The following is a 27,314-nucleotide window of genomic DNA, read 5'->3' as shown; positions in this document are numbered from 1 at the left end:
TAAATATGACAGGATGGTATATCGGAAATTGCTCTTCTCAGGCACCTCTTGCAGAAGAAATCCATAAACTGTGAAACTCCCACTGAAGTCAGCAGGGATGGGGGAGATGCTGCAGGGACTGTGGGAGCAGCAAAGCATCCTGCCTGGTCTGGAAGCGGAGAGGGGACCCTCAATTCCAGCCTATGGAGAAACATTTCTTACCCTGGTGACATTTTAGTCAGTTTTGGAGGGGCTGTAGTTTTTGTGGAGCCCAGCAAAAAGATTGCAGAGAGCTGAAGTCCCGCTTCCAGGGGAAGTAGCCGAGATTGATTAGCCATAGGAAATGGCTGGTGTTTGCTTTATTATCTCTATCACAAATGCAGGAGAGCCATGAAAGCCAAAAGGTGACGATGGCATATACTGCACTTCACACTCCTTCCCCACCCACGACAGGGGAATATTCCTGCATTGATCCGACTGCAGGAACTGTCTGTAAACAAACGTGTTTTGAAGCTCCCGTATAAACAGGAATCAAGACATCTTGCACACTTTAATAAACTATGTTTTCTTTGTGTCAATCTATCTCAAGAATGTCAGAATCGGAACATTTCCCCAGTGACAGCTTCATCCTTTAAACTCCACAGATGAGAGAGCAGGCAGAACAATCTGTGCTGAAGCAGGATTAAGAGTTACCAGGGTGACACTTTGTAGTTTGTAAGATGCTGACAATGAGCATCTCAAAAACACAAGACCTTTGCTGGAGCTGAAGAGACCGCAGAGACACCATTTGCCTCTGCTGTCACTAAAGTGGCAATGAAGATTGTGAATTCCTCCTGCCCTCTCCCTCCCCAGATCTTTGTTACTATTTCCTGTGTATTACAGCTGACTTCCTAGGGGCAGGATGTGGCCCCTGGCACCAGCGATTTACCTTGGGAAGAGGGAGGCTCCAAGCCATTGCTTGTCTTGGCTGTGCCGAAGGTCTGCTGCTTCACTTTCTCTTCTGTCAGGCTCTCCTGCAGCCGTCTCCAATGTCAGTGATGGCTCCATCATGCTCCTTCCCACGAAGAAAGAGAAATAACTGGCAGCAAAAGCCTCTGAGTGTTTTTCATTTGCCTGTCATTGGTGAAGCACATGAAGTTTCTTTCCCTTTTTCTGCAGGTGCAAATTAATTTATTAAAGTCTCTGGGGAGAATGATTCTAATGGCTCATCTTCATTTCAGGTCTCCACATAACTGCCTTGGTCAGGGGGTTCTCAATGAGCTACTGAGTGTCAGAACCCAGTTAAAAAAGCTTCAAGATCTGTTTGCTTGCCCAAACTTTGCCCATTTCAGGCATTCCTTGTTCTAGATTACAAATTCCTTGCCCAATTGCCAAAAGTCTTGCAGATCCAGGCCCAGGAATAAACTACAGGCTGTTTAGCAGACATCGGCATATACAACGTCGATGGAGAAGTAGATCCCTCCAGGCTGGAAAGCTATCCAACATCTAGAGGGAGTTTTATGGTGGTTTTTCAAGAGAGATAAAAGCAGAGGTTCACTATCTACTGTGTTTTCAACAATGAAATCATAAAAATTTATGAATACAGTTGCAGTAAAAAATCAAATTGTCAGTAAGAAAAGACAAGCAATTGCTAGCTTGACGTTTGGCAGGACACCCACAGTGAACCCCAGAAAGCTCGTTTAAACCAGCTGCCCTGCTCCTGCCAATGCAGCAGCCTTGGTCTGCGCAGTTCACTGGTCATCACTGAGCTCTTTCCTTGGGGTTTTCAGGATAACAGTGACATCAGAGGTAGAAAAAGCCTCGTAAACCACAGGACCTTACCTCTTCCCAGAAGCACAGTGGTTTCCGTCATAAAAGAACAGCAGGTGTTGGAGTGTCACTGAGGGACTTGATTTTGACCACAAAGCCAAGAAAAAGCAAGTGTCTTTAGTAAATCTCAGCTTCCCAGTGACCTCTGACAGAGCAAATCTGCCAAGGCTAAATTGGCTGACTTTTAGGCCAAAGCCAATGATTTATCTGTGTTGGTTGGGCTCAAATCCTGGAAGCTTTATTGAGATTAGAAGGAACCTTACTCAGCGGAGAGCAAAGCAGCAGCCAAAATTTGGCCTTTCTGACAGCAGGGAGACGTGGTGCTGAGGTGGGCAGCTTTGGGGAGGGTGGGATAGAGCAGGGAAGGAGATGCAGTGCCCAGAGCAGATTGGTGGGGTAGAGCTGTGCCCCAATCCCAGTTTTGCAGGGCTTGTGCCAAATTCCAGTCCCTTCCCTGTGTGACCTTTGGTTGGGAGCAATCTTGAGGGGTAAATGCAGAGGTGGGAGCTGTGCAGAGCTGGCTGCCTTACGCGAAGAAGCAAATCTCTGCAAAACTCTCAATGCTGCAGCACTGGGTGAAATTTAAATGTGTGTGTGTCTGACAGACAGAGGAAGAATGCCTGGGGAGATGAAAAAGGTTGAAATGAGTCACTCCTCGCCTTTTTGTCTAATTTGGTAGATAATAGAGGGTGTGATGCTTCACTGCCTCCTTTTGGAGCAGCTCAAGCAGAGCCAGCTCCAGTGCGGTCAATGGAAGGACATCTCTGGATCCAGCCCATGTATGGCGCAAAATAAGGCTGAGGAGAAGCGGGCACAGGGATGCACTGGCCGCGGGCGCTTCCGTCGCGCGTTCGGCCTGGGAGGTGGGATGCTTTCCCGCTGCGCTGAGATTTTATGAGTCGTGACACAAGGTCAAAATCGGGGGGCGTTTCAGTGGCTCCCTCGACTTGAACGTGGCGTTCTGAAACGGCATTTGACGCGTTGTTTTAACTTAAGCCCAGCCATGGCGCGGTAACAGCAGCCGATGGACCACGAATGGAATCACTGCCTCCCGGGGCACCGAGTTCCCATGGCGCAGCGACGGGAAAGCAGGTTGAGCTTTGGCCGGTACGGCCTGGCACCGGGGGAGAGGACAGGGATGCTGAGGAAGGGGTTTCGCGAGAGCGGTGCTGGGCGCTCCCGGCGCGGGACTTTGCTCCCGGCGCGGGGCTCCGCCGCCCCCCTCAGAGCAATTCGGCGGGAGGCGCCCAGAGTCCGGCAGGGGGCGCCGCAGGGCAGCGTGGCGCGCGCGGCGGGGCGGGGCCTGGCGGGGCGGGGCGGGGCCGGGCGGGCCCGGGCGGGAGCGGCGCCCCGCGGGCGGCGGCGCGCAGAGCCCCGCGGTGAGGCGGCGGCTGCGCAGCGCCGGCAGCGGAGGGGCCGCTCGACGGCCCCGACCCCGCGTCTCCGGCAAGATGTGGCGGCGCTGGGAAGCGGGATGGGACGAGAAAAGGGAGCTGCAGGAGCTCAACTCCCGGCTGCGGGTCTTCGTGTCCCGCGTGCGGGAGCTGGAGGAGGAGAACCGCTTTCTGGCGCGGGAGCTGGCGGAGCTGCGGGAGCAGGAGCTGATCGGGCTCCGGGTGCCCGAGCAGGAGCTGGCCTGGCTGCGGATGCAGCTGGAGGAGCTGAGTCGGGCGAAGCTGGAAGCGGAGCTGGAGCGGGACGGGCTGCGGCGGGAGCTGGAGCAGCTGCAGCTGCTGGGCGCCGAGGTGCTGGCGATGCGGCGCCGCCTGGAGCCCGAGCTGGCCGGGCAGCGGGAGCTGCTGGAGCGGCTGCGGGGCGAGTGCGTCGCCCTGGAGGAGCTGCTGCTGCAGCTGCAGGCGGAGCACGGGCACCTGGCGGAGCGGCAGCGGCGGGAGGCGGTGGAGATGCGGGAGCTGCGGATGGACCTGGCCGCCTTGCCGCCCCCCTTGGCCGGGCTGAGCCTGGAGGAGCTGGAGGAGACCTACGAGATGCTGCTCAGCCAGAGCTGCCGGGAGACCCTGCTGCGCTACCAGGAGCAGATCCAGGTGCTGCAGGAGCAGGAGGCGCAGCGGAGCCGGGAGAACCTGGAGCTGCTGCGGGAGGAGAGCCGGCAGTGCCGCCAGCACCTGGAAGACCTCCACCGCCAGGGCCAGGAGCTGTGCGGGCTCCGGGAGCGGCTGGAACAGGAGCTGCTCGCCATGCAGGACCGCCACGGCGCCGAGGTGGAGGAGTACGAGGTGCGTGGTAGTGCCCCGCCGCCGCGCCGGCTCGGTCCCCGGCCGGTGTCCCCCTGGTCCCGGGCCTCTCCCAGCCCTCTGCGCCGGGACTCTCTAGTCGTGCCGCTTCCTTCCCGCCCTCTGGTGCTGGCTTTGGTGCTCCCCTGAGTCTCCTTCCGCCCTCCCACTCGCTTTTTTCCCACCAGTTCTGGCCCACCCTGAGACGTGAGCCCGATTTCCCATGACCCTGGCACTCCGCTCCCGTAGACCAACTCCCATCTCTCCTGTTGCTTCTCCTGCGGGAAGTGCCTAAACCCCTCGGAAAGCTCCCTCTGACTCTGCCTGGGCCAAGGTTTCCTCACCCCGCGTTGCCCCCCTGCAGCAGGATTTCCCCAGGCTGGAAGAGGAGGTGGCCCAGCAAGAGCTTGTTGTGAAGCCCTTCTCTGCGGGGAGAAGGGTGTCCCTTGGACATCCATTGCTCCGTTTGGGAGAGCTGGCTGTGGAAGGTGGGGATCAAAAGGCAGATGATGACCCAGAGGCCATCTTCCTGGTGACAGGTGCTCCCTTCCCAGCCCGCCCTCGGCAAGTACCCAAGAGCATGGAGCTGGCACAAAGGCTTGCCAGGGCCCCTGCTTGGGTTGGCGTGAGCACACGGGGCATGGGGCAGTCCCTGGGAGCAGATGAACCAAGTCCCTGTGCGGTGGGACACGAAGCTTCCCTCCTAGCCTGGGACTTGAGGTTGACCTGTTGTGATCAGAGAAATGATCTAAATTTTCTTCCTGCTTTACACACGCTCCTGCACGCCCTGAGCCTGAGAAAATCTTGTGGGCCTCAGCGTAGTTAACAAAACTTTTAGTTGTTTGAAGGCAGGAAGACTCGTTACTGTGCTACAGGCAGTGAGCAGAGCGGGAATTTTTTGAAATAAAACTTTAACGATGTCAGTGACTGGTATGTGTTCGAGGTGGATGTGTGGTGTTGCTAAACAGAAGGTTATATAGCATCTGTAGCTGAGAATTTGCTTGCTGTCGGAATAACCTTCGGTGTAACGATGTATAATCATCCTGTGCATGTGAACAGTTCAGCAAATGCTGGAACAGCAAAATATCAGTTCATCAAATTTAGAGGGGAGAGCACGTATTAGATCATCCGGACCGCCAGTCGATTTCCTGAGGGCAACGTTTCTTTTGTTCATCGTTAGACCTTTTATTAACACTCTGCTGGTGCTTGGTGTTTGTCTGAACCCCGCGTGCTAATGGTCACATTGTGTCCAGCAGCCCTGGTAGATTATGGAGGTGCTGGCAATTGGGAAAGGACGGGGACCTGCTGCTGTGTGTCTGGTTTTTGTACGTTGCTAGATTGTTTGCAAGTTGCATAGTTTGCAGATGCTGTGAACTGAGGCAGATGAGGTATGTAAGAAGTAATCAGAAAGGCTTTTAACTTTTAAATCAATTTTATTTTCATTTTTGACAGGACATTTCGTTCTTCCAATCATGTATGTAAATGTTTCCAAAGCTTTAGAAGAAGATGTTATATTTAAATCCCTCATTAGTTACATCTATCCATCAAAGTCAGGTGAAAATGGAGAAAAAAACCTATTCATTTTTTCGTTTTTTTTTTTCTGTTTTTTAAGGAGTATAGATTTATATAAATAAACATAAGCCTACTTTGATTTCCAAAACATGTCCTCCTTGCTGTCTGTATTTGTTATTAGGGGTTTATAATGAAAATTTCATTGATCTTGGATCATCATTGCTCAAACACAAAACCTTTAAATATGGTGTTGTTTTAATAAGAGCATTTTGTATCATTCACTATCTGTGCTACAAGTTTTTCTTTGAAAGCCAGTTAGAATGAGTGTGTTCAGATACCTAACCCTTCCAACTCAGCAAGGTGTTTTTGTACCAGTGTGTTGTCTCTGCACCTGGTTGTAACTTTAAAGAAGTTTATTCAGAAGAGCAAGTGGAGGCAGAGAAACCTGTTGTAGAAGTCAGATAATGAAAATCAGTGCATGCCCTTGAATTGTCCTGATTCAATACGCAAAAATGGATTGTTATTCTGATACCAAGGTAACAAACTTCTGGTTTACTCTCATGAGCATTTGGCATGATTTGGATTTTACAGGAGCAATAGCTTCAAATCTTAGTTATACAAGAATTAAAAAAAAAAAAAGTAGTGCTTTGATAGCCAACGTGAAAAATATGTGAGCTGTCTTAGAATATGTATCTACGTAATATTTAAATTCTGGTGAAAATTATATCATAAGGTTTGTAACTTCTGAACAGTTTCATATTTAAAACGTTTGCTTTCTAATGAGAAAGGCCTTCTCCAGTGGCCAGTTTACTGTATATGAGAAACAAAGTATCTTTTGTTCACATGGAGGAAGACAAATTATAGAATGTCCAGAAGTAACTGTTTCAGGTTTTGTTCTCGCGATCAAAGCTTTTTCTTCCCTCCCTTATTGTTTCTTTTATTGACGAAAGTATGTTCATCATGGATTTTAAACTACTCTTTAAAGAGCATCTATTCCACGCTTATTTGTTGTAAAGTGTCACACAGAAATGCTCTGTATGTACAGGTTTAAGTCCAGTGATTACTGTTCATTGCAGCTGCAATGGCAGTTGGATTTATTCATATTTTCCATATATCATCCAGTCGCCTTATATGTCCATCTTTGCCTCCTGCTCTGTCCTTGTCCTCACTAAAGCTTTCAGCAATGTTAAATAGAAATATGTATTTGGAGTTACAATTTAGCTGAACCAGGCAAGCTGTAAATCATACATTGTTTGGAAAATTTTCTCTGGCCCTGGGTGCTAAAGGGATGAACTCAGTAGGTCTCTTCCACAATTTTAGCTGTGTGCTGTGACAATACTTACGCAAAAACCCTCAGTGATGTGAGAAAGCCCTTTATTTTTTGGCTGTAAAAATGGCCACGGCTCATCCTGCTGCTTTGAAAGGAAGAAGAAATTTTTCACTAATACGATGGATTTAGGGTCAGTTCCCACGTCAGCATTATGAGCTCCAGAGAAGAAGAAAACATCTTGTCAAATGAACATATAATATCAATGTGTCATGTGCATTTTTTGGTGTACCAGTTTCTAGCCAGCTAAGTGCAGTGTGTCAGGGCCTCCCCTGCTGAGCCACTGAATGAGCTATGGGATCGGTAAATAGTACCAGATGGAAAGGGCTGGAGGCTGGAAACCTCTCTTTATTCCCTGAGTAGGTGCAGCTTGGACAACCCAAGTAAATTCTTTTCCCCCTATTGCCCTTCTAAAATTTCTCGCTGCTGCCTGGAAAGGAACATCTGAAGAATTAGAAAATCAGTTCTGTTCATTTACTGAGTTCTAGCAGGACTTCACTGGGATTTGAGGGGGCATGGGTTTGATGTGGTTGAGAAACAAATCTTTCCAAGAAAGTCCTGTGTGAAGCAAACACAGCTGCAACAATACAGGTTACCTTTTGCAAAATGGAAGTTTGTCGGCTTGCTGTCTCCTGAACTTTGCCAAAGTGGTTTATGTACTTTTTGGCATGCTTGGAAATGGGACTTAAGGCCAATTGTCTTCTGCATTATGTTTAAGCATCAGTGACGGGAGGGCTGGACGGGTGGCTGTCTGCCATCCAGTCTATACAACGTCTGCTCCTGTTGGAATGAATTCCTTTGGAACTATTACGCAGCTGGCTGAGTTATGTAGCCCCTTATGGTAATCATTAGGACACTGTATTTAACTCCCAACTTTTGGATCCCGAGTGCTCTCCAAATCCAGTGGGTAGAATCTAGGTGGATTTTCAAACCCAGACTGCCAACCTTTTGGGGTGAGGGACTGACGTTCCTATGCCTTAAGGTGTGAATATCCCTAGTCTTTTCAGAGCGCCACACACTCTGTAGTCCAGTGTACACATTCTCTGTTCAGATTCTTCTGGGACTGGAGCAAGACCTGTGCATTGTGAGGCTTTTTAACATTTCCATGTATATGTTAGTCTCTGTGTTTAATCGGAGAGGCAACAAACACCTGAATCACTTAATGGTTTGTATCAGAGCTCTTATCACTTTTAGGGATTGGTCCTATAGAGATCCCATCTTTCTTGTCTTTTGCGGACTCCTCTGGTTCTGTCAACACCCTGGCCGTATTTGCCTGATGGCCTTTTCCTTCTAAAAGCAGGGCCTGGCACTTTTCTTCCCTTCTCATCTTGGGATTTTCCATTGTGTCAGTTCTTGAACAGGATTGTTGCCTCTCGGCTGCTAAAGGTCAGCAGTTCTGCTTGCTGCTGTGCGTGACCATACAGGATGTTACCTCCACTGCAGTCTGGATGAGGCTGTTCGGTAGATGGTGGTACTTTTTCGGATATGATTTGTCTTCTGCCATAAAAAGGGAGTTTTAAGGTACACTGAACACTGTAGGCAAGGTTTGTTATATCAAAAACGTCAGTGTCGTCATTTAACAAGAGCTGCAAATGAAGAAAGAGATTAATGTGTGTTATATAGAGATATACCCACGTGCATGTGAAGATACAGGCAGCTTCCTTCATAAAGCTTTCTTTTATTTTTACTTAAAAAAAAAAAAAAAGAAAATAGAAAAAGACTAGTAATGTTTGAAACGCTAGCACTTTATATTCTTGGTTCTTAAACCTTACTTCTGCCTAGCATATCGTACTGGCATTAGCCCATCTGGGGAGTCCCCTGCTCTATCTTTCTTTTTATGCCCTGGCTCATACTGTGATACTTGAACACTTGCTGCATATAAATGATGTATTTCGAATTTTTGAAAACTAGACTATCAGCATCTTGATCCTTTGTTAGGATGCAATCTAAAATATGCTGCCATGAATTCCTGTTCAGTGCTGTAAACGTGTATGAGATTTTGCTCTGTAAATGACAGTTCAGTGTCCTGGCATAGTGCAGAATGAGGTGAACAAATCAGAACCAGACCTTTGCTGAGATTTAATTTCTGTCTTTCCAGCCTCCAGAACAAAGTGTAATCTATAGTATTTCAGTTAGTGCTTGCTGAGGAGGATTGATCTGGGTTAGTAGATTCCATCCACAGTAAGGAAACCCTTGAGAACCACACTGAACAGCTCAGATTGATACTTGTAGTTCTGAGTCTGTACTCAACAAGATCCTCTCAATTATTGTGGGAGGGCTTATTTTCCAGAAGATGACAATTTGCCCTTCACGTGTGAGGTGACACCAGCAATTAAAGCACTTGCTTTCTGCGATGTTCTTTTCAAGAGCATGAAGAGTCAGTTATCTTGGTCTAAAGCAAACCTTCATGTTCTGTTGCATAAATCTTCATTGCTTTTTCTGTTGTGTATGGTTATTCAGTATTTAATCTTCCATTTAGTATTTCAGAGTATGTTCAAATTTAGATCATTTTGGACTTCGGTATTTTTCTGCTTATCAGTCTCTTTTCTCCATTTCCAAAACTTGTTAAAGAAAGGTGGGCATTCCTTACCTACTGTCTTGTCAGTTCTAGTTCTGCTGCTCTCAGTTATTTGTAGGTGTCATATAAACCGCATCCCTCCTGTACACACACACACACCCCCCACACCTATGAAGGTACAAAGTTACATTTAGTTATCAAGGTGAAAATGAGCAATCCCTTGTTATCTGCTGAGTAGCAGTTAGGACAAAGCTGGGTAGACTGCGAAGCAAGTGTCCAAATATTGTAGAAAACTTGGCTTGAAGGAACCGCTGGAGGTTCATCCTTCACCTTGTAGGCACTATGAATATCTCCAGATGCTAGAATCCAAAAGCTGATTTGGACCCACATGTCTATGGAATAGAAAATACTGAGAAATAGGCCAGCTTCTCATGGCAAAGCAATCGCCAAAATTCCTGATCTCAAGTATGATTTAAACATGTACATCTACACCCTTAAAATGTCAAAATGCATCACATTTATAAAGGAGTGTATTTTCCTTGCTACGTGTACTTGATAGCTTTTGTATGGGGCATCTGAATGGGTTTTACTTAAATATTTAACTAGCTTAGTAAGGCATAAAATTATATCTTAGCATAAAACTCTCCTTCAGTACCAATATATTTCAGATCATATATGGGGAGGTCGTAGAGCAGATTTGTTCTGGTTTTTGAAGTGATGGAACGTATTCATTTATTGTTCTCTCAGATTTTTTTTTTAATTAAAAGTTTTAAGTTATTAGGCATTCAAGTGTATAGATTTTTATGTTAGTTCAAAACTAAAAATCAATATTTCTGTTTAGAGGATAATCGACGCCCTAGAAGAAGAAAAGCAGTTCCTGACCATGTCCATCACAGATTATCTGAAGGACTATCAAGAATTACTGCAGGTGAAAGCAGGCCTCATCCTTGAAATTGAAACCTACAGGTAAGAATTGCAGTCACATTCAATTGTCTAATCGAAGGATAATTTTAAGTCCCTCTTTGTAGAAACGGGACTATTCACCTTCTTTCCAGCATTTAAAATATAGACAGTTACTTCAGAGTCTCAGATCAAGACTCCTTGTATGTGTTGCAGTTTTGTTAGAAGAGAGTGAACAGACCCTGAATGTCAGGTTTTAGCTCCCTGTTGGCTTGTTCTGCGACATGGGTCACTGTGCCATTCCGTCTTTGACTGTGCTGTCTGTGAAAGGAAGATAACACCCCTTCAGAAAGCTGCTCATACATGTGGAGTTGTCTGAGATCTCTGGGAAAACTGGAATAATAAGTAAAATACTGTTATTCATTAGTAACACTGATAAGTGTTATCAGTGGGCAGAGGTGACTTGAACTTGATCACTGGAGCAAAACTATCTCTGGTAGTAATTCATTCTATTCCTCCGTCCCCGGAACAACATGTTAGAGAAGCCAATATAATCCATAGGAATCTTAATAACTTTGTACAAATATATTGATATTTAAGAAACTTTCTTAGTCCCAGTGAAGTTAATGAATCAAATTGATGTGAATTGTTGATGTAATATTTGATTGCAAGCTGAGGAGCCAGTATCCCTCGATTGCAAACAATAAAACAGGAGGTAGTGTAGTTGCCATCTGTCAAATTATATGGCACAGTTCATTGTTTAAATAGTGTCCACCTGCAGCATCAACAATAGTGAGTTTCTCATTCTTGTTTCAGTCATAGAATAGCGGGAAGATAACAGAGAAGTCTGTCTGTTTAAATCCTGCCTTTCTCCATCCTTGGTTTGTTATGGAAACATATTTGGATCAGGTGTGAGATACCAGCAAACAACATTTCTGCTAATGAATCTTCAGTACTGTATATCTCTCTAGCCACTTTATAGCTGTGGGGTTGAAAAGCCCGAGTAATTCTGTCTGGAGAATCATGATGTATCAGTTGGCACATGGCATAAAAGTGATTTGGAAAGAAAAAAAAAAAAAAACCCCAAACACCAAACGAAAACCTATTAACTGGAGGAAGATACTACCTTATTGTAAAGATTGTGTTTTTTCCTACAACTACCACAATATTTTCAATAAATTTCATTGAGATATTGATCTTCGGATACAGAGAAGTGAAATTCTTACTAAGCAAAGTAATAACTGGCAAAAATTTAATGTCAGCCTACTTTCGTATCCTTTTTTTAAGGAGCATGTCTCAGTCATCAGATTGTCTACATTGTGTACATTATTCATATTCAACCTGCATACACAGACAGTGGTATTACCAGGTATATAAGATATATGCTTCTGTATCCTAAATCATTAACGCTGTGTTCTAAGCATGTAACACTGCTATGACCCAATAAGCATTTAAGTCTGGATAAAGATGGCAACAGCTGAATTATGGATGAAATGTGTAGACTAAAGCAATCCACAGATAAATATGAACTTTATTTGTAGTTGCATAACTGAAAATCTTGAAAGAGCAACTTCTAAGTAGCTTGTTAAGAGACTAGTGAGCAAAGGATGTCTGTAGCCCATCAAAGAGTAAAAATGGTCTGTTCAAGTGGCCTTGAGCATTGTGTTCTATGTGGTACAGACCAAGGGTGGTTTCTGGATGAGAGGAAATCACAAGCAGTATATGGGACAAGTATTTAGCAGTCATTTGGTGAGCAACACTACCTGGATGTTTGTTGGTAGAGTGGGATCTTTGTGATCCTTGGAAAGCCTGTAGTGTCTGGAGCATTACTGGTAGAGCAGAAACTGTGGAAATGGTAGCCAGTTGTGATCCTTACCTGTGTTTGTTAATTCTGTTAGCTTTGCTAAAACATATGATTCTTCTAAATTTAATCCTAGCTCTGATGAAATTAAATTAGTTAAAAAGTCAAATTAAAAGTTGACTTTTACTGTTGTCACTTAAACTTTCTTCCTTGGTTTATTCATCTGCAAAATGGGATTAGCACTTTGACAATAACAGAATTGCCAGAATTGTTTCGATGATTAGTATTCGTCCAGAGGCAGGAATCATAATGCCCAGATATTTAGTTGTTTGGTCATGCTCTTAGTTAATAAGTGAACCATCAGTGCTTCTGCTCTGTAAAACCGTGTAAACCCATTAAATTATGGGATTTCTCCAGAGGTCGTATCACTGATTATCTGAGCGTTATTGGTTTGTCCAAGATTCCCTGCCCTTGTTAATGAAAGGAGGACAGTTCAGCATCACCTGCAGCACGTTTGTTGTCCAGTTAAGAAGCTCCTTAACCTGGAGGGTTTCTTCATCCGATTGTAGTGAATGCAACTTGTAGCACTGATTGTGTTGGCAAGGCAGACTTCAGTGGACAAATGAGCATCTACCTGCTGAAAAAGATCTACAGATGAAAACAGAGAAATGAGCCTTGCTACAGATGAGAAAACATGCTATCTAATGCCCACAAACAGAAGTGTTTTAAAATGTCAGAAGCTGAAAAGTGATTGTTTTGATTCATGTTTTCTACATTGAAGCAGTTTTACCTATTCCTCTTTTCGTATTCTCCCTGAAGAAAATAACATCTTCCCTACTGTATGCCTTTATCGACACTGCTGTGGGAGGGAATCAGTGTGGATCTAGCTGGTAACCTGTCTAGTAAGAGAATTCTGGCTGGCTCATCTATGTGCTTTTTCAAATCCTGTTCCTCTCCCAGGTCTTTTTATCTGTGATAACCAGGGCATGCGAAGCCCGCTTCAGTTTGCTTTCAGGAAGGATGCTGGCATATACCCTCGCTTATGCATACTGGAAGTGAAAGGCACCTATTCACACTTAGTTCAACATCCTCAACTTGCCAGTGAGAAGTTTCCTTGAGGGCCTTGTCACCTCCTCTCCTCCTGGCTTATAGATTAAGGGTGTTGTATCTGGTCTACTTGGAGCTTTCTTTGTACCTCCTACCCTGTATTTTCTCTTTGTTTTAAAATTCCTACAGATCCTGTTTTAAAGACATTTTTTTCCGTTAGTCAGCATTGCTCCTGGACTGGCAAGATGGATCATTGTTGCAAGGAACACCCTTCCCCAAGGGCCAAGTGTACTTCCTCTCTGATTCTGCTCACCCTTCCTGCTCTGGGAGCTGAGACTCACTCAGGAAGTGAAGTATATGTCTTATGTGGCTTTATGAAGCTATACCTCATGGGAATCTTCATTCCCAGTCCTTTTTCACCAGTGTTGAAGTAAATATTTATCAAGTGTCTTGCAGTTTTGTTCTGTGTTCTTGGAACCCTGCAAAACCACAACTTCTTAGACTATGCTTATTTCCAGAGAGAAGTGGTGAATTAGTCACTGTGTAAGACTCTTAATTTTAAAAGGAGATAGAAAATCTGCCTAGGATCAGAATTGCTATCAAGCCTTTCTCCTCAGCTATCAGAAGCTTCTTCTCTTCAAATAACAGAGGCTGCCCAGAGCCTCTGACATAAGTAGTTTTTCTGCTCTCTCTAAAATATGTTGTTGTTGTTGAAGGGTAAAAGATTTTACTTTGAAATCCTAGTTTGTTTGTTTTATTTTGTGGACATTCTGAGTTTTCTACACCCAGGGAATTTAATATAGTCAGTTACCTGCTGTTCATCACATGGTCCTTGTCCTCCCATCCCATGATTGGAAAAAAGGTGTGGAGCGGCCTTTACCTCTAAAAATGCTTCTTCTGTTCCACTTCCTGGAGAGGTTTGTTTTCTTTTTTTTTTTTTTTTTAAATGACTTTTTCCCAAATATCCAGGATAGAGAGGATGAATTTTTACAGCCTGCTGACTAACTGTCCCTATCTGAGATTTTTGGGTTTCTGTATTTGAAACAAAGTCATTGCTGCTGTGAATGACCATGGTAACGTTTGCACTGCATCCTTTTGGTAACTTCTCTCTCCTCACCCCAACCAATTTATCTCGCCCACCTGCTTTCATGGACTAGTTATTTCTGTTGTCATCCACCACACTGCAGGGCTCCAGGCTGACTAGCATGTTGCTGCTAACTTTAGATAAATGGCAATAATGAGATGAGTTAAAGGTGCAGTTGGAATATTTTCTGGCAACACTTAAACAGTTATTAACACATATGGGCATATGTCATTTGGGATCTGATTTCCAGGAAGTAGCTGACATGGTTATTTTTTAGAAGAGTGCTGCTTGGAGGAATGTTTTTTGTTATTGCTGTGAATACTTAAGAGTTCATGCAGTTGCGATTAACAGCCTGTTCTTCAGGAATTTTAAAAGCTGTCCTCACCACAAACTGATTATGGTTTAAATGATTAGTACTGGGAAAGGATGCAAAGGAACAGAGCAGCAAAATGACTTGCAGAAACTGAAGCTGTGGTCAGGCTGAGGAACATACCCTGAGTTTGCTGGCTTCCAAGCCAGTGCTCAGTAAATTACACTACAGTTTCTCATGCTAGTTTATGAAGCCAAAGTAATTTTAACATTGTCTTATGTATCTGATGAGCTTGGGGAAATACATGTTATGAACTATATACACTGTATATTATGTGTACAGTAAAACCCTGATTCACTGTCCAGTTTTATAGAGGTTTCATGAAGCTTTGCCTTTCATTTTCAAATACAGTGTCTTTTCAGTAGTAATACTTCAGATCCGGCTTTTCTTTTCTGTGTGCTGTTGCCCTTTGCCATATACAGTTACCTCTTGGAACTTATTTTTAGTGACTTCATACGTTGCTGCAGCAACTGAACAACTGTTGTTTTAACAGCAGCCAGAAATCCTTAGTCAAACTACCCACATTCCTGGTTTCCTTCGTCATGGTTAACACTTACATTGCCAGCTCCTTAATATGTTTCTGCAATGTCACCACCAGCTTCTCCAGCATGTGTCTATCAGAGCCATTTGTCTGGCACTCATTAGCCTCATCAGATCAGATGTTTGGTCTTGGGAACATTCTCTATATGTGTTCAAGTGATCTAGTTCCTATAAAGCCTCTTTTAACATGGAGGAAGAAAAGTTGCTTTTACTTTTATTTTACCTAATAAAGGTTATCCTAGGGTTGAATTTGACTAACAAAAGAGAAGTAAAAGTGTCCATCTGAGCCTCTTTTAAGCGGGAAAGTGACCTGCAAATACGTTAGGTAATTCTAACCCGGCTTTTCTTCTGAATCTAGGCAAATCCATGGTTGCAAAGAAAACCTTACTAACAACGTTTGGCTGATGTAGCATTGTCCTACTAAGTCCAGAGGCAGTCGGAAACAAAAAGAAGCATAAAATGTCCAAAGTGATCAGTCATGTGAATTGTGAATCTATAGATGACATTTAAAATGCCTGCTTTGTTAATTTTGACAGAAATGCCCAGCGAATGTGTTTATATCACAATCCTAAATTGCTTTCGACTACCCCCTAGGGAGTCAGAAGCCTTGGCTATCATAATCCTCCAGCCTTACTCTTGACAACTTTCATGTTGCAGCTGTATGTTATCAGTGCAAAACATCTGGCACTTCCAAAACCGGAAATGATGAAACAGTTGTCTCACTGGTCAAAGTGAATGTAAAAAATACCAAAGTTGCTGTACTGATTCGAGAACTCTGTTGCATATTGAAAGAACCTGTCACAGAATTTCTAGGCTGTTGCACCAGAATTGCTGGGGTTAACACAGCTTGTGGCCCTGCAAAAGTGGAAGAGGGAGAAACTGCTTCTTTTCTTTTTTTTTTAAAGACTGGATATATTTTATGTCAGACAATACAGGCGTATAGACAGCAGGAAGGAAGGAAAGCGCACAAAGTTTTCCAGAGAATTTATCAGGAATTCTGAGATCCAGTCTTTCTGGATAACCATCTCTAAAACTTCTACGACTGAGTAAGATCACCCTAATATCTACTTTTTGTATTTGGTATATGGAAGAAGCCAACAATTATTTTGGGTTTTTTTTAGAGCAGTTTGGTAATTTTTTACAACTCCCACACCCCCCAGGACAAAAGTATGCTGTGTGCCTCTTTGAATAATAATGCAGACCAATAAATATAAATAATATATATTCAGGATAATAATGCTCATCTCTGTGGGAAAGGTACCTCTGGAGTATTTTCCACCACTGTAGAATGCAGAAATCAAAGTGACCTTATGCAGGAATGGAACAAGCCTGTGGCTGCTGTCAGATGGGTCTTAAGGGAGTGTGGTCCTTGGACGTGCATGCTGTATAGGGAACAAAGTTTGGCATAAAGGAAGGATAGCCAGTGTTCTTGAGCAATCAGCTGGGTATAATGTCTCCAGGAACAGCTTATGTGTGTCACCAGTGTGGAAGAGTCCCCATTCTGTGCATTAGTGCACCAAGAACAGGGAGTAGACACAATTATGAAGCACACTATCAACAGTGGTTGCCTGCTTCTGCTATTTGCTTGTAGTGGTATCATTTCCATAAAGTAAAGGTAAGCGAATTGGTGTCCTGTCCATTTCTGATCAACTGCTGCTGAGCTAACATGGTGTCTTGGTTGGCCAACAAGAGAAAGCCTGACCACATTAGTCCTGGGGAAGTGTTGGCGTCCAGGAACTATGGAAGGTATTAGAGAGTCTTTGCAAAATAGAATGAATGGAAGGCTGAGGAACAGAGGGGACAAACAGAGATGTCGTTAGAAGAAACCAAGCAGTTTCTGTCACAAAGAATTTTCCTAGTCCTTTGTTGTAAAATACGTCGTGTTGATTTGTGATTGAATAGGAACTAAGAATCGTTACTTTAATACTGTAAGTTGTTTCCTCCAGCACTAGCCAGTGTTTGACAGTACAAGTAATTCTTTCCTTCAGTTTTCATTTGTAAAGGATAGAACTTATAAATCCTGGCTATAACAGTTCCCTCATATATATCACACTGCAACAACACTTTTAGTACTATACTACCAGCAAGAAAGCTGCTGATTATTTGCTTGCAAGTATTTTTTTCATTTTTCCCTTTTCCTTATAAAACATCTCCATGTGTTTCTGTGAAAAAGCTTTACTGAATATCTGTTAAGTTTTTTGTGGCTCTGTTTTCTGCTAATTCTGTTATAAGATCATCATTCTGGAAAAAAAATGCTAGCTTATATGATTCTATAGTGGAAATCAGAACATCTTGTCCATGTCAGGAAGCAGTATATTGGCTAATGTGGAAGATTTGATCTAAAACTGTACTGTGTCTGCTGCTGTCACCTACTATAAGATTATTGCATTATTCTCACGATTTGAACTCTGCGAACTAAGAGTCTGGAGGATGCTAAGGATTTCTCATTCCCAGTAATAAAAATATGGGGTGTGAAACGCACTCGGGATCTGACCAACTGCAGGATAATTGTTTCTGTTTGTAAGACTTACAAATGTTAAATATCGTGACTATTCTTCTCAATATTTTAATGGAATGCCTTTTTTATGTGTTTTGCAGAGCTTTGTTAGAAGGGGAAAGCAACCAGTGGATTATACAATGGAGAGATCAGCATATGGGGAAATTGCCTCAAGGTAAAAATTGAATATTAAAAAATGAATGTTGAAGGAAATTAAATATAACTGGAAACTACTGTGTTATAATATTCCTGAAGAATACTTTTTATGAGTGTATTGCAAAGTGAATATTGAACTGGTTTTGAGTATTAATATTTTAAATCAACGTCGTGATATTCTATGTGAGATGACTTATAAAGTCATGACTCAAGTGGAGAAGGTAAGTAGGCAGTGATGTTTCATAGCTCTAATAGTGCAAGAACTTTTGGATGCCCATAGGTCTTAGGAGAGTTTTGAAGTATAAAGCAAGAGGTATTTAACAAAACACGTAGTTAAAACCATAATGCATTATCATGAGGCATTGTGAGTGTTAAAAAGTTTACATGGGTTAAAGAGAAATTGTAGCAGAGTAATGAAAGAAAAATCAAAGACTTACTAAACATAAAGATACCATTTCTATCTTAGGAGCTGCAAATCTCTGGAGGCTGTGAGAGTATACCAGGGAAGTATCACTATTTACTTGCCCTGTTCTTATACTCTTCTCTATGATTCTACTGTTGGTCACTGTACACAAGATACCAGCTAAGATGGACCTTTGATCTGGCTGTTACGGCCGCTGTTATCAATAACAGAATTAGTCTCTGTAATACTCTTAACGATGTGTGGTCTTAAAATCATCAGACCATCATAGACCCAGAAGATAGTTGAAGGCTGTGTCTGTAGTAGTAAATTAAACAGACCAGGGCCTGGGCTGAAACACTCACATCGAATTGCCTGTGCTCTGAAATTGTTAGCGCTGTTCCTGGCATGGTTCTGGTCTGGACTAGCCAGTACTTTTGCAGACAATGCTCAGGCATATTCAGTGGTTACCACAGACCAGGAAATACTACCAAAAATCCCAGGAGATGTGGCTAGCTTTTTAGGAGTAGGAGATTTGAGTTCTGCAGTGCTGGTTATTCTTAGGGCCAGACAATGATTCCTGGTACATTGTATTGAATTGTATAGATACAGCCTAAAAGGTTCTTTATTTCTCTCCCTTCTTGTATCTTGTTGCATCTTGTGGCTATGAAGAGTTGTATTTTTGTTTTCAATTTCCAGCATGTGATGGCAGGTATGCCATTAATTCTTAATAGGAACTGAGAAACTTCAGGCCACTTTGACTAACAAAGCCTAGGATATTCGCATACGTTATTTAATAAAAGTTGTAAATGTTAAATGAACATTAATATAAATATGAAAGGTGTAATTCTTAAGTAAATGCCATAATATCCAGTAGCTCACAACAGGTAAAATTAGAAAGAACTTGCAACTTATTAAAACTGAAAGCAAAGCTTTTTACTACAATTTACGCATAGACTTAATTATCGTGCACAACCTACAGGAATGCCTTCACAAAGCTCCACTGAAAATGAAGCCATTATTTTTTTCAAAAATGTAGTATAAAATTTCTTAGTTCATGCCCTCTCTTTTATATTATTTTTAGATACAAGACATTATTTTAATGTTTGGCTACCTGTGCTCTTTTTGCAGATATTATAAACACTTCATATAACTACACTGATATTTACTCTACTTACCAAGAAAGAAATAGAAATAAAGCTTCACCAGCTATCAGGATCACTGATACAAGACACAGAATGCCAGTGACAAATACTAGCAGCTCTGCACGTTATTCAGCTCAATCAACACAGGCTGGATCACGGACAACAACTAGTGGAAGAGCTTTTGGAAGAGATGTACTTGGTTCAACATATCGCCCTTCGACAACCGTTACAAAGGATGAAAGGATTGTAACAGACCACAAAGAACTAAGAACATTTACTCCATCTTACAGTAGCTGGAAAACCACTGAAATGCAGCAAAAGACAGTACCAGAAAGAAAGAAAACAGAAGTTACAACTTCATCCACAGTATCTTTTTCAAAAGAATCAGCACATGCTGAAAGATCAGACAAGGACCACAAGCCTGACACAAAGCCAGGGATTTCTGAAAATACAAGAACAAAACCAAGCTTCACTAGATTTCCAACTTATGAGCTGAATGCCAATTTTAAACCATCCAAATATGAAGAAACCATAACTGAAACTCGGACCACACTAAAAGAAAAAAGAGACAGCAAACCAACCGAAGAGAAAAAATCTCTGCTGAAAGAAAAAGATAAGCTGGAGAAACAAACAAAGGAGGAGAAAAAGAAAACAGATGAGAAACCTTTTACAGGAGAAAGAAGTGTTGATTTTGGAAGGAAGACTGAGCAGAAAAAGTATATTCGCGAGGAAGTCATTAACCAGAAGTTAACAGGGAGTGATTTTTCTAATGCAAGAACTTTGAAAAGCAAATCAACTAAAGATACAGATGAGACCTTGGAATCAAGAAGCAAAGGAGTCATTGAGATACCTATCAGTCTTGAAACGTCTGCTCCCAACAAAGAATCTCAGACTAATAAAGAAATACGGTTGCAAGGTTTTAAAACTTCCGTAGGAAGAGAAACAGATGACCATGTAACTAAGCCTGCTGAAATTCACCAAGTGAGTATTTCTGAAGCAGAATCCAGTTTGAAAGATGAAAAGCGAATTAGTGACAAAAGTCATAAAACGGGAACCCTGTCAACTGAAAATATAGCAGAGAATATTGTTGCTGACATTCTTAAAAGTTTTACGCAATCTTCTAGTTCACAAGTATCAACAGACATGAAAGTGACCCATTTTAATAAGAAAGAACAGCCAGATGATGGGAAAATTAAGACTGAGATCACAGTGAAGTCTCAAGTTCAAGAAAGCATAGATATTTCTGATGAAGCTGACGTAAAAGGTCTGTCAAACCAGGATGTTAGAAAAGTGGTTCAAGAGGGAACTCCTTCCAAAGAGGAGATAGAACATATAGTACATCATGGCCTGAAAATAAATGATGGCAGAAAGAACATGTCTGTTAATGTTGAGATTGTAGAGGAGCCACTAGATTATGCCACTGATGAAAGGACTGATTTTTCAACGCCTTTCGAAGTAGAGGAAGTGGAAGATACATTCCCTGAGAGAGAGAGACGTTATGGTGATGAGGAGGAACAAAACATAACGTTCACGTATGAAGATGTTAAAAAGAAGAAACAACGCCATGAGAGTTTCACTCATGTGGAAGAAGTAACTGAGGAAGATGACTCACCTGTTGAACAAAAATATTTCGTGTCCGTTCCTGATGATCATCCTATTACTAGTGAAAAAGACGATGACTCCATATATGGGCAAATTCATATAGAAGAAGAATCAACTATTAAATATTCTTGGCAAGATGAATTTTTGCAAGGCACACAAAGTAAGAGAGACGAAGGTCTAAGCTCTCCAGAAGAAACATATCAAGTGGTAGGGGAGGAAGCAAGCGCCCATATTTTAAAAGGACAACCTGAAACTGAAACATCCCATGTTGAATCTGTTGTTATTGAAAAAGAAATTAAAATTCCTCATGATTTTCAGACTTCAATAAAAGGGCTTTTATCGAAAGAAACGAAGGACCCTAAACATCAATTGAAGGAAGCTTTGGAGCAGCTGGAGGGCAGTCTCCCAGAAAGCGTGAAAGAGGAGCTGTCTGCATTAACAAAAGAAAATAAAGCTGACTCTAGTAGCTTAGAATTTGATATCAAAAAAGTTGATCAAACAGAGGAGGGTGGCTCGGTGACAATTGTTGCTGAAGTCAGTCTGTCACAGACCCTTAATACTGATGAATTTGATGTAGCTCAACTTGGTGAAGTAATTGCAAGTGAGAAGGAGAAGGCGACATTACACTCCCTGAAAAAAGAGAGCTCGGAGAGAGTTGATGGTAGAAGCAATATAGAAGTAGATGTTTCTTCCCGCGGTGATAAATATGCTCCTTTGGCTGATCAAGAAATCTACAACTCGTCCACAATGAGAAGGAGTGGTGGCACAGGGTATCATACCACTGAAAAAGTTATTTATGACGGTTCGGTTTTGGAAACTGCAGATTTTGGAGAAGTCTCTCACTCATCACGATCAACTGATGAGACCGAATCCATAAGGCATATTAAGGTTGGTCCAGCAGAAGTTCAGAGATTTGAGCAGATTGTATATGAAGGGCCTGGTTCAGAAACGCTGGAGCTCAGTGCTACAGAAGATCTTGTTCAGAAAGAAGGATCATCAGAGTTCAGCCGATCTGTGAAGCATTTTAAGCTGGGTCCTGCAGAAATCCAAACCACAGAAGAAGTAATTTATACAGGCCCTATTATTACAACTGTAGAAGAGATTGACTCTGGAAATCTTTCCCAGAAGTTTTCAACAGATTTCAACAGGTCCACAAGACTTGTCACAGTAGGATCAAGGCAAGTAACTGAAGAAGTCTCTTTTGAAAGGCCTGTTTCAGACTCTCTGGAGCTCAATAGCTCGGGTAACCTTTCTCAGGCAGAAGGGTCTGTGGATGTCAGCAGATCAATAAGGCACTTTAGATTAGGTCCAAAAGAGATTCACACTGAGCAAGTTATCTTTGAAGGACCAATCTCCGGTAAAGTGGAGGTCAGTGACACTAGAGACTTCTCGCAGGCAGAAAGTTCAGTCAGGCACATTCAGTTGGGTCCTCAAGAGTTTATGACAGCTGAAAAAATTGTCTACCAGGGGCCCGTCTCTGAGCACACAGAAATCAGTGAACTGGAAGACCAGACTCTTTCAGAAGGCTCAATAAAGCATGTTAGACTAGGTCAAGTGGGAGTTAAAACCACTGAACAAGTCATATATCAGGGCTCCCTTTCTGAGGCTCCAGAGCTCTTCAATAAAGAAGGACATATTTCAGAGAATGAAAGCAGCTCAGATATCAATAGGTCTTTCAGGCACGTTAAAATAAGTCCTGTAGAAACTCATGCTGAGCAAATAATCTTTACAAGACCTGTTTCTGAAACGCTCGAGAACCTTTCACAAACAGAAGAGTCATCTGAGAGCAGCAGATCTGTAAAGCATATTAAAGTAGGATCCAAGGAAACATCTTTTACTTTTCAGATGGATGTTTCCAATATGGGTGGAATATCTACGGTAGAAAGCGGAGAACAGCAAGCAACAATGCTCATATCCAATAAGCAAGATCCTTCTGTTAGTCAGTCACAGATTGTAGAAAATGAAAACAAAAGAGGTTATGTTCTTTCCAGTTTTTCTCAAGATCATGGTGAAAAGGTAGTGGAAAAGTCATTTTTTGATAAAACTGTACAGTTGCAAAGAATGGTAGACCAAAGGTCAGTTATTTCTGATGAAAAGAAAGTCGCTCTTCTCTATCTGGACCATGAGGAGGAAGATGATGATGATAATGATGGACAGTGGTTCTGAAAGGACTCTTTAATGAAATCTACTTAGTAATTTGTTTATAAAGATTTTTGATTATCCTTGTCTTTTAAAAAGAGGAAAAAAAGGGATGGGGAAACACTCAAACTATTTAGATTATTAATAGTGGACTGAGAAGTATCGCATCCAAGCGTCTACCTATTCAGAACATTTTTTACTTTATTGGAAATTTTCTTTTTGGGAGAAATCATGCGATTAATATGTTTTTCCTCAGAGACCTGCCTTCAGTAATTTCAGATTTTTCCACCCATAGAGACAGGAATTTCCTACTGGGGAATTGAAAGGATTGTATTTTTTGTTTATTTTATAGCAGGTCAATTAATAGGTATGTGCTTGAATAGAACTTTTCCGTTACTACTTTTTTTAAATACTGTATTGTACTTGGTTACTGAAATATTCAGCAATTCTATTTAAATCTCAAGCTACTAACCACAAATATAACAGCATATATGACTAGTGAGAGTGGTAGGTAGCTGATTTTCAGTTCCATTTCTTTGTACTTATATGCAATATCTAATGAGAACATTTTAAGGTACAGTTATTAAAGATATAAAAAGTAAATACAATTCTGTAGGATCAAACTAAGCATAGCAAGAATTGACAAAAATCATTATTTGTATAGCTAGAATGCAGTGCAAAAAAGAAAGAGGTAACAGTGAAGTAAGAATTTCTCACAGTACTTCTAATGCAAAATAGTGATTTTTATGGTTAGATATCAGTACATTTAATATCTTTAAAAAGAAAATTTGAAAAATAGGCTGGATAGTATTTCCACTGAAGTGAGGAAAACCTTTTACAGCTTCAGTAGCTATGTACATTAATAATATCAACTTATTTTGCAGTATATGGTTACCTTGATACTAGGTATTGCTAAAGGTAAATGTGAAGTGTCAAACATTATTGCATAATGCCTAGTTTCTTAACACAGTGAAATTAGCTAATACGTGTCCTGTTCTGAAGAAAACTTCTAAAAATGGCACTGATGACACTTATGATCATTGTGTGTCAAGTCATTTCCAGGTAATCCTTTCTTTGTTTATAAATGAGAAGATGTTCTTTCCAATTACTAACCCTGCAAACCCAACCTGGGATTTGAATTTTCCTTTTTTTGTTGTTTTTCCCTTCTCTTTTTTCTGGTTGTAACATTTGCCTCAGGCCGAGGTTGGTTTCTACTTAAAACATTTGAAAATAAGCTAATTTCACTTGGATTGCACATTGGTTAAATGAAGGACGTAATTAAACTTTACAATTACAATTCAGTGACCTCAAAGTCCAGACCAGAAGCCAGCACCAGTAACTGCACCAAACTGTGCAGTGCTAGCAGAAGCAAAAATAGCAGCCAAAATATTTTTGTCACTGGGGTAAGAAGATACCATACTGGACACATACGAGAAATAAGACAAATGAGAAGCTGCTATTTTTACGTGCACGCAGTGACACACGCACATTCACTCACTCACTCTCTCACACCTTCTCTGCAGAGGAGAAAGACGCCTGTATCCGGATGGCTCCGTTGTGCCAGTCTGGTGGTGGCTGACTCAGATTTTTTTTTTTTTTCCCCCTGTGGTTATGTAAGCATAGTTTTGTGTGTGCTAATCCAGATTAGAATCCAGTTAAACTCTTTTAGTCTGGCATGGCTACTCACTTTTCAGATTCCTTAATATTTACAGAAGCTAGATTTTTTCAAAACAGACTGCTGTTTTATAATATGAATGTAAATGCAAAGCTAAAGAGAAGCTGACTGACATATCATACTGTTTCAGATATGGGACAGTTTAATTGTTGCGTGCCTTAGTTTTACCAAGTTTGAAACTACAAAGCTATTAATGTTCCAAAGATTAACTCATGAGGTTTGTCTGCACTTCAAAATTTTCTGTACGTTTTCCTCATTTTGTATAAGTGTGAGTACCAGTGTACTCACTGGATATTTTTCAATCATGTGCTATGAAATCATTTGTTGAAATTGAAAGTGTACCCAACAGCTGGAAAATTAATAGGAAACTGAGTTATGTAGAAGCACTAAAGGCATGTAAGCTAATCTTATTTATCCTGTTCACTGACTAATGGATAATAATATTTTTTCAAAATTATTAATATGTGCTTAAAAAAACTCGTGCTTCTATTCATGAATAGGGTGTTATTAATTATAATATTTCTAATAACATCCTAGATTTTTGTTTCCTTAGCTGACCCTATGATTTTAAAGATGGTAACATCTCTATGTTTATTTTAATAATTATGGATAAGCCAGAATTTTCCAGCTAGATGCATAATTGCATCAGATTCTGTGCTTCATGTATTAAATAACTGCATAAAGGAAGAAGTCAAGTCCATCATAAGCAATGGAGTTAAAAAAAAGAGTGTTAGTTTTCTTAAAGTTTTATTGTAAGCTGAAACTTAAACATTCTCTGTAAAACAGATACAAGAAGCTCTCCCAAAAATGTATTTTGTAACCAACAAAAAGCTACTTACAAGGTCAAACCCATTTATTGATACCTTGTGGAATCCCTGACAGGCTCCTCAGGAACAACTGTACCAGCACTGTTCGTTTATCTTCACCTGCTCAGAAGGTTATAATGTCAGATGAAGGAATAAACCAGTAAGGAGCAAGTGAATCATAAAATGCAGATGACTTTAGCATTGAAGGAGAAAAACAAAAATAAAAATCAGTATTGTTTCCACTGAGGCAACAACAGCTCTTTAAAAATTCCTTTACACATCACCGTCAGATGTAGTAGGTTATACCAAGGTATGTTTCTGTTTTGATTGTCTGGAGGGAAAAATTAATTCTCTGTACTTTCTTTAGTATTTTATTTAGTATTAAAATCCAACAGGGGTGAAAAGGTAGTGGAAGGATTAAAATCCAACAGGATTTTAATCAACTGTTGGAAAGTTGGTTTACTGTAGGGAACTGGAAAGGTGCATTAGCAAAACATTTGAAGATATGCGCAGTTTCTTTGCGTGAATAATTTCAGGCTGTGAAAACAAATGTATCTCCTGTAAAAAGGGGTTAAGTTTTAAAAATGTTTGTGTAAGCAGCCCATTTTCCATTTCGTTCTCGTTAACCTGAGACATTTTGACATAATGATAGCTTTTGGATAATACTACCTTCGGGCAACAAAATGTAGTTAGGTGGACAATGCATCCTGCAGGCCTAAATGGTTGCGTTTGCAGAATCAGGGCCGTAGGTACATGCACTACTAGGAAGAGCAAATATAACCTACTGTCTGATGTGCTAACTCACCCTGTATGATCACTTTATGCATAAGCGTTATAGCCTGTGGCTGGAAGGGTTGGTGATACAACCTCGGTCAGCGTGCACTTCTTAAGCTTACTTATATAAGTCGTGCTTTTCATTAAATACAAATAAGAACTTTACTGCTGAGTTTGGATTAAACAAAATGCTTTAAAAATATAATTAGTAATTTGGGGGGGGGGAAAACTATGTATTTATATGCTGATATAGATCAGAAGTGGGGCACTGTTTTCCAAATGTGTAAACCACTGGTCTAGGAAGCAAACATAGCATAGAATATAAAGAAAGATGTGTGAGAGACCTAGAACTCTGTATCGACTGGTGTTTGTGAATAGCAGGTGTTTAAAAAGACGGTAAGAATGTTGAAACTGGGTTTGTTGATGTCAGCTGTGTGAAACTTTGCAGGCAGCTTGTGTTTTGGTCATTTGCAATGAAACTGCGTTTTTGTGGTGGTATAAGCTTTGTGATTTTACACTTTTTCACTCTTGAGTATTAAACAATCAAAATCAATGCAGATGTTTCTCTTTCTTCATGTGTGATGTTTTGAAGGCTGCACTGTCAAAGAAAAAGGACTTAAATGTCTCTAAATATGTTGCTCTAAGGCCTCTCAGACTGATGAGTTAATTTTGGTTCAAAGAATCAACATAATTTTTCATTCAAGCGAGCACATACCTTTTTCACGTTGATAACAGAAATTATGGCAAAACATAGCATTGTTTATTAAAACTACTCCACATGGGTGGAGGAGCAGTGGTTCTCGAGTGCAACAGCAGGTAGTGGGAGAGGTGGTGTGTAAAACAACGTGGAAGGTGGCACTCCTGGAGTGGCTAGCATCGCAGTCTTCCTTGGATCCTGGAATTTGACCAAGGTAAGTCAACATCTATCCTTTTCTAGCAAAGAAAACCTTTAAGCATGTTTAGACCTTTTGTGGAAAAGGATATATATGTATTTTTTAA

General features: G+C 41.4%; 1 protein-coding gene across 4 annotated transcripts; it reads left to right on the top strand.

Annotated features, from left to right (window-relative positions):
- The first annotated feature begins 3,195 nt into the window (after positions 1–3,195).
- Positions 3,196–26,868, top strand: SYNM (synemin). Of its 4 annotated transcripts, none has more exons than XM_086620142.1 (5): positions 3,196–4,025; positions 10,221–10,345; positions 17,720–17,793; positions 19,306–22,456; positions 22,592–26,868. In XM_086620142.1, exons 1-5 carry the CDS (start codon positions 3,240–3,242, stop codon positions 23,085–23,087), a joined length of 4,632 nt encoding a protein of 1,543 aa, XP_086476268.1. In that variant the 5' UTR covers positions 3,196–3,239; the 3' UTR covers positions 23,088–26,868. The 4 variants fall into 4 exon arrangements, with proteins under 4 accessions (XP_086476268.1, XP_086476266.1, XP_086476267.1 ...); XM_086620140.1 differs by having other exon boundaries at positions 19,306–22,512; positions 22,552–26,868; XM_086620141.1 differs by having other exon boundaries at positions 19,306–22,874; positions 22,950–26,868.
- Positions 26,869–27,314: the final 446 nt, after the last annotated feature.

Source organism: Tauraco erythrolophus, chromosome 14 (assembly GCF_009769465.1).
Source record: "Tauraco erythrolophus isolate bTauEry1 chromosome 14, bTauEry1.pri, whole genome shotgun sequence".
In the NCBI taxonomy this organism is placed as follows: domain Eukaryota; kingdom Metazoa; phylum Chordata; class Aves; order Musophagiformes; family Musophagidae; genus Tauraco; species Tauraco erythrolophus.
Note: the sequence above shows the minus strand (reverse complement) of the source record. Positions and strands in the feature narration are given on the sequence as shown.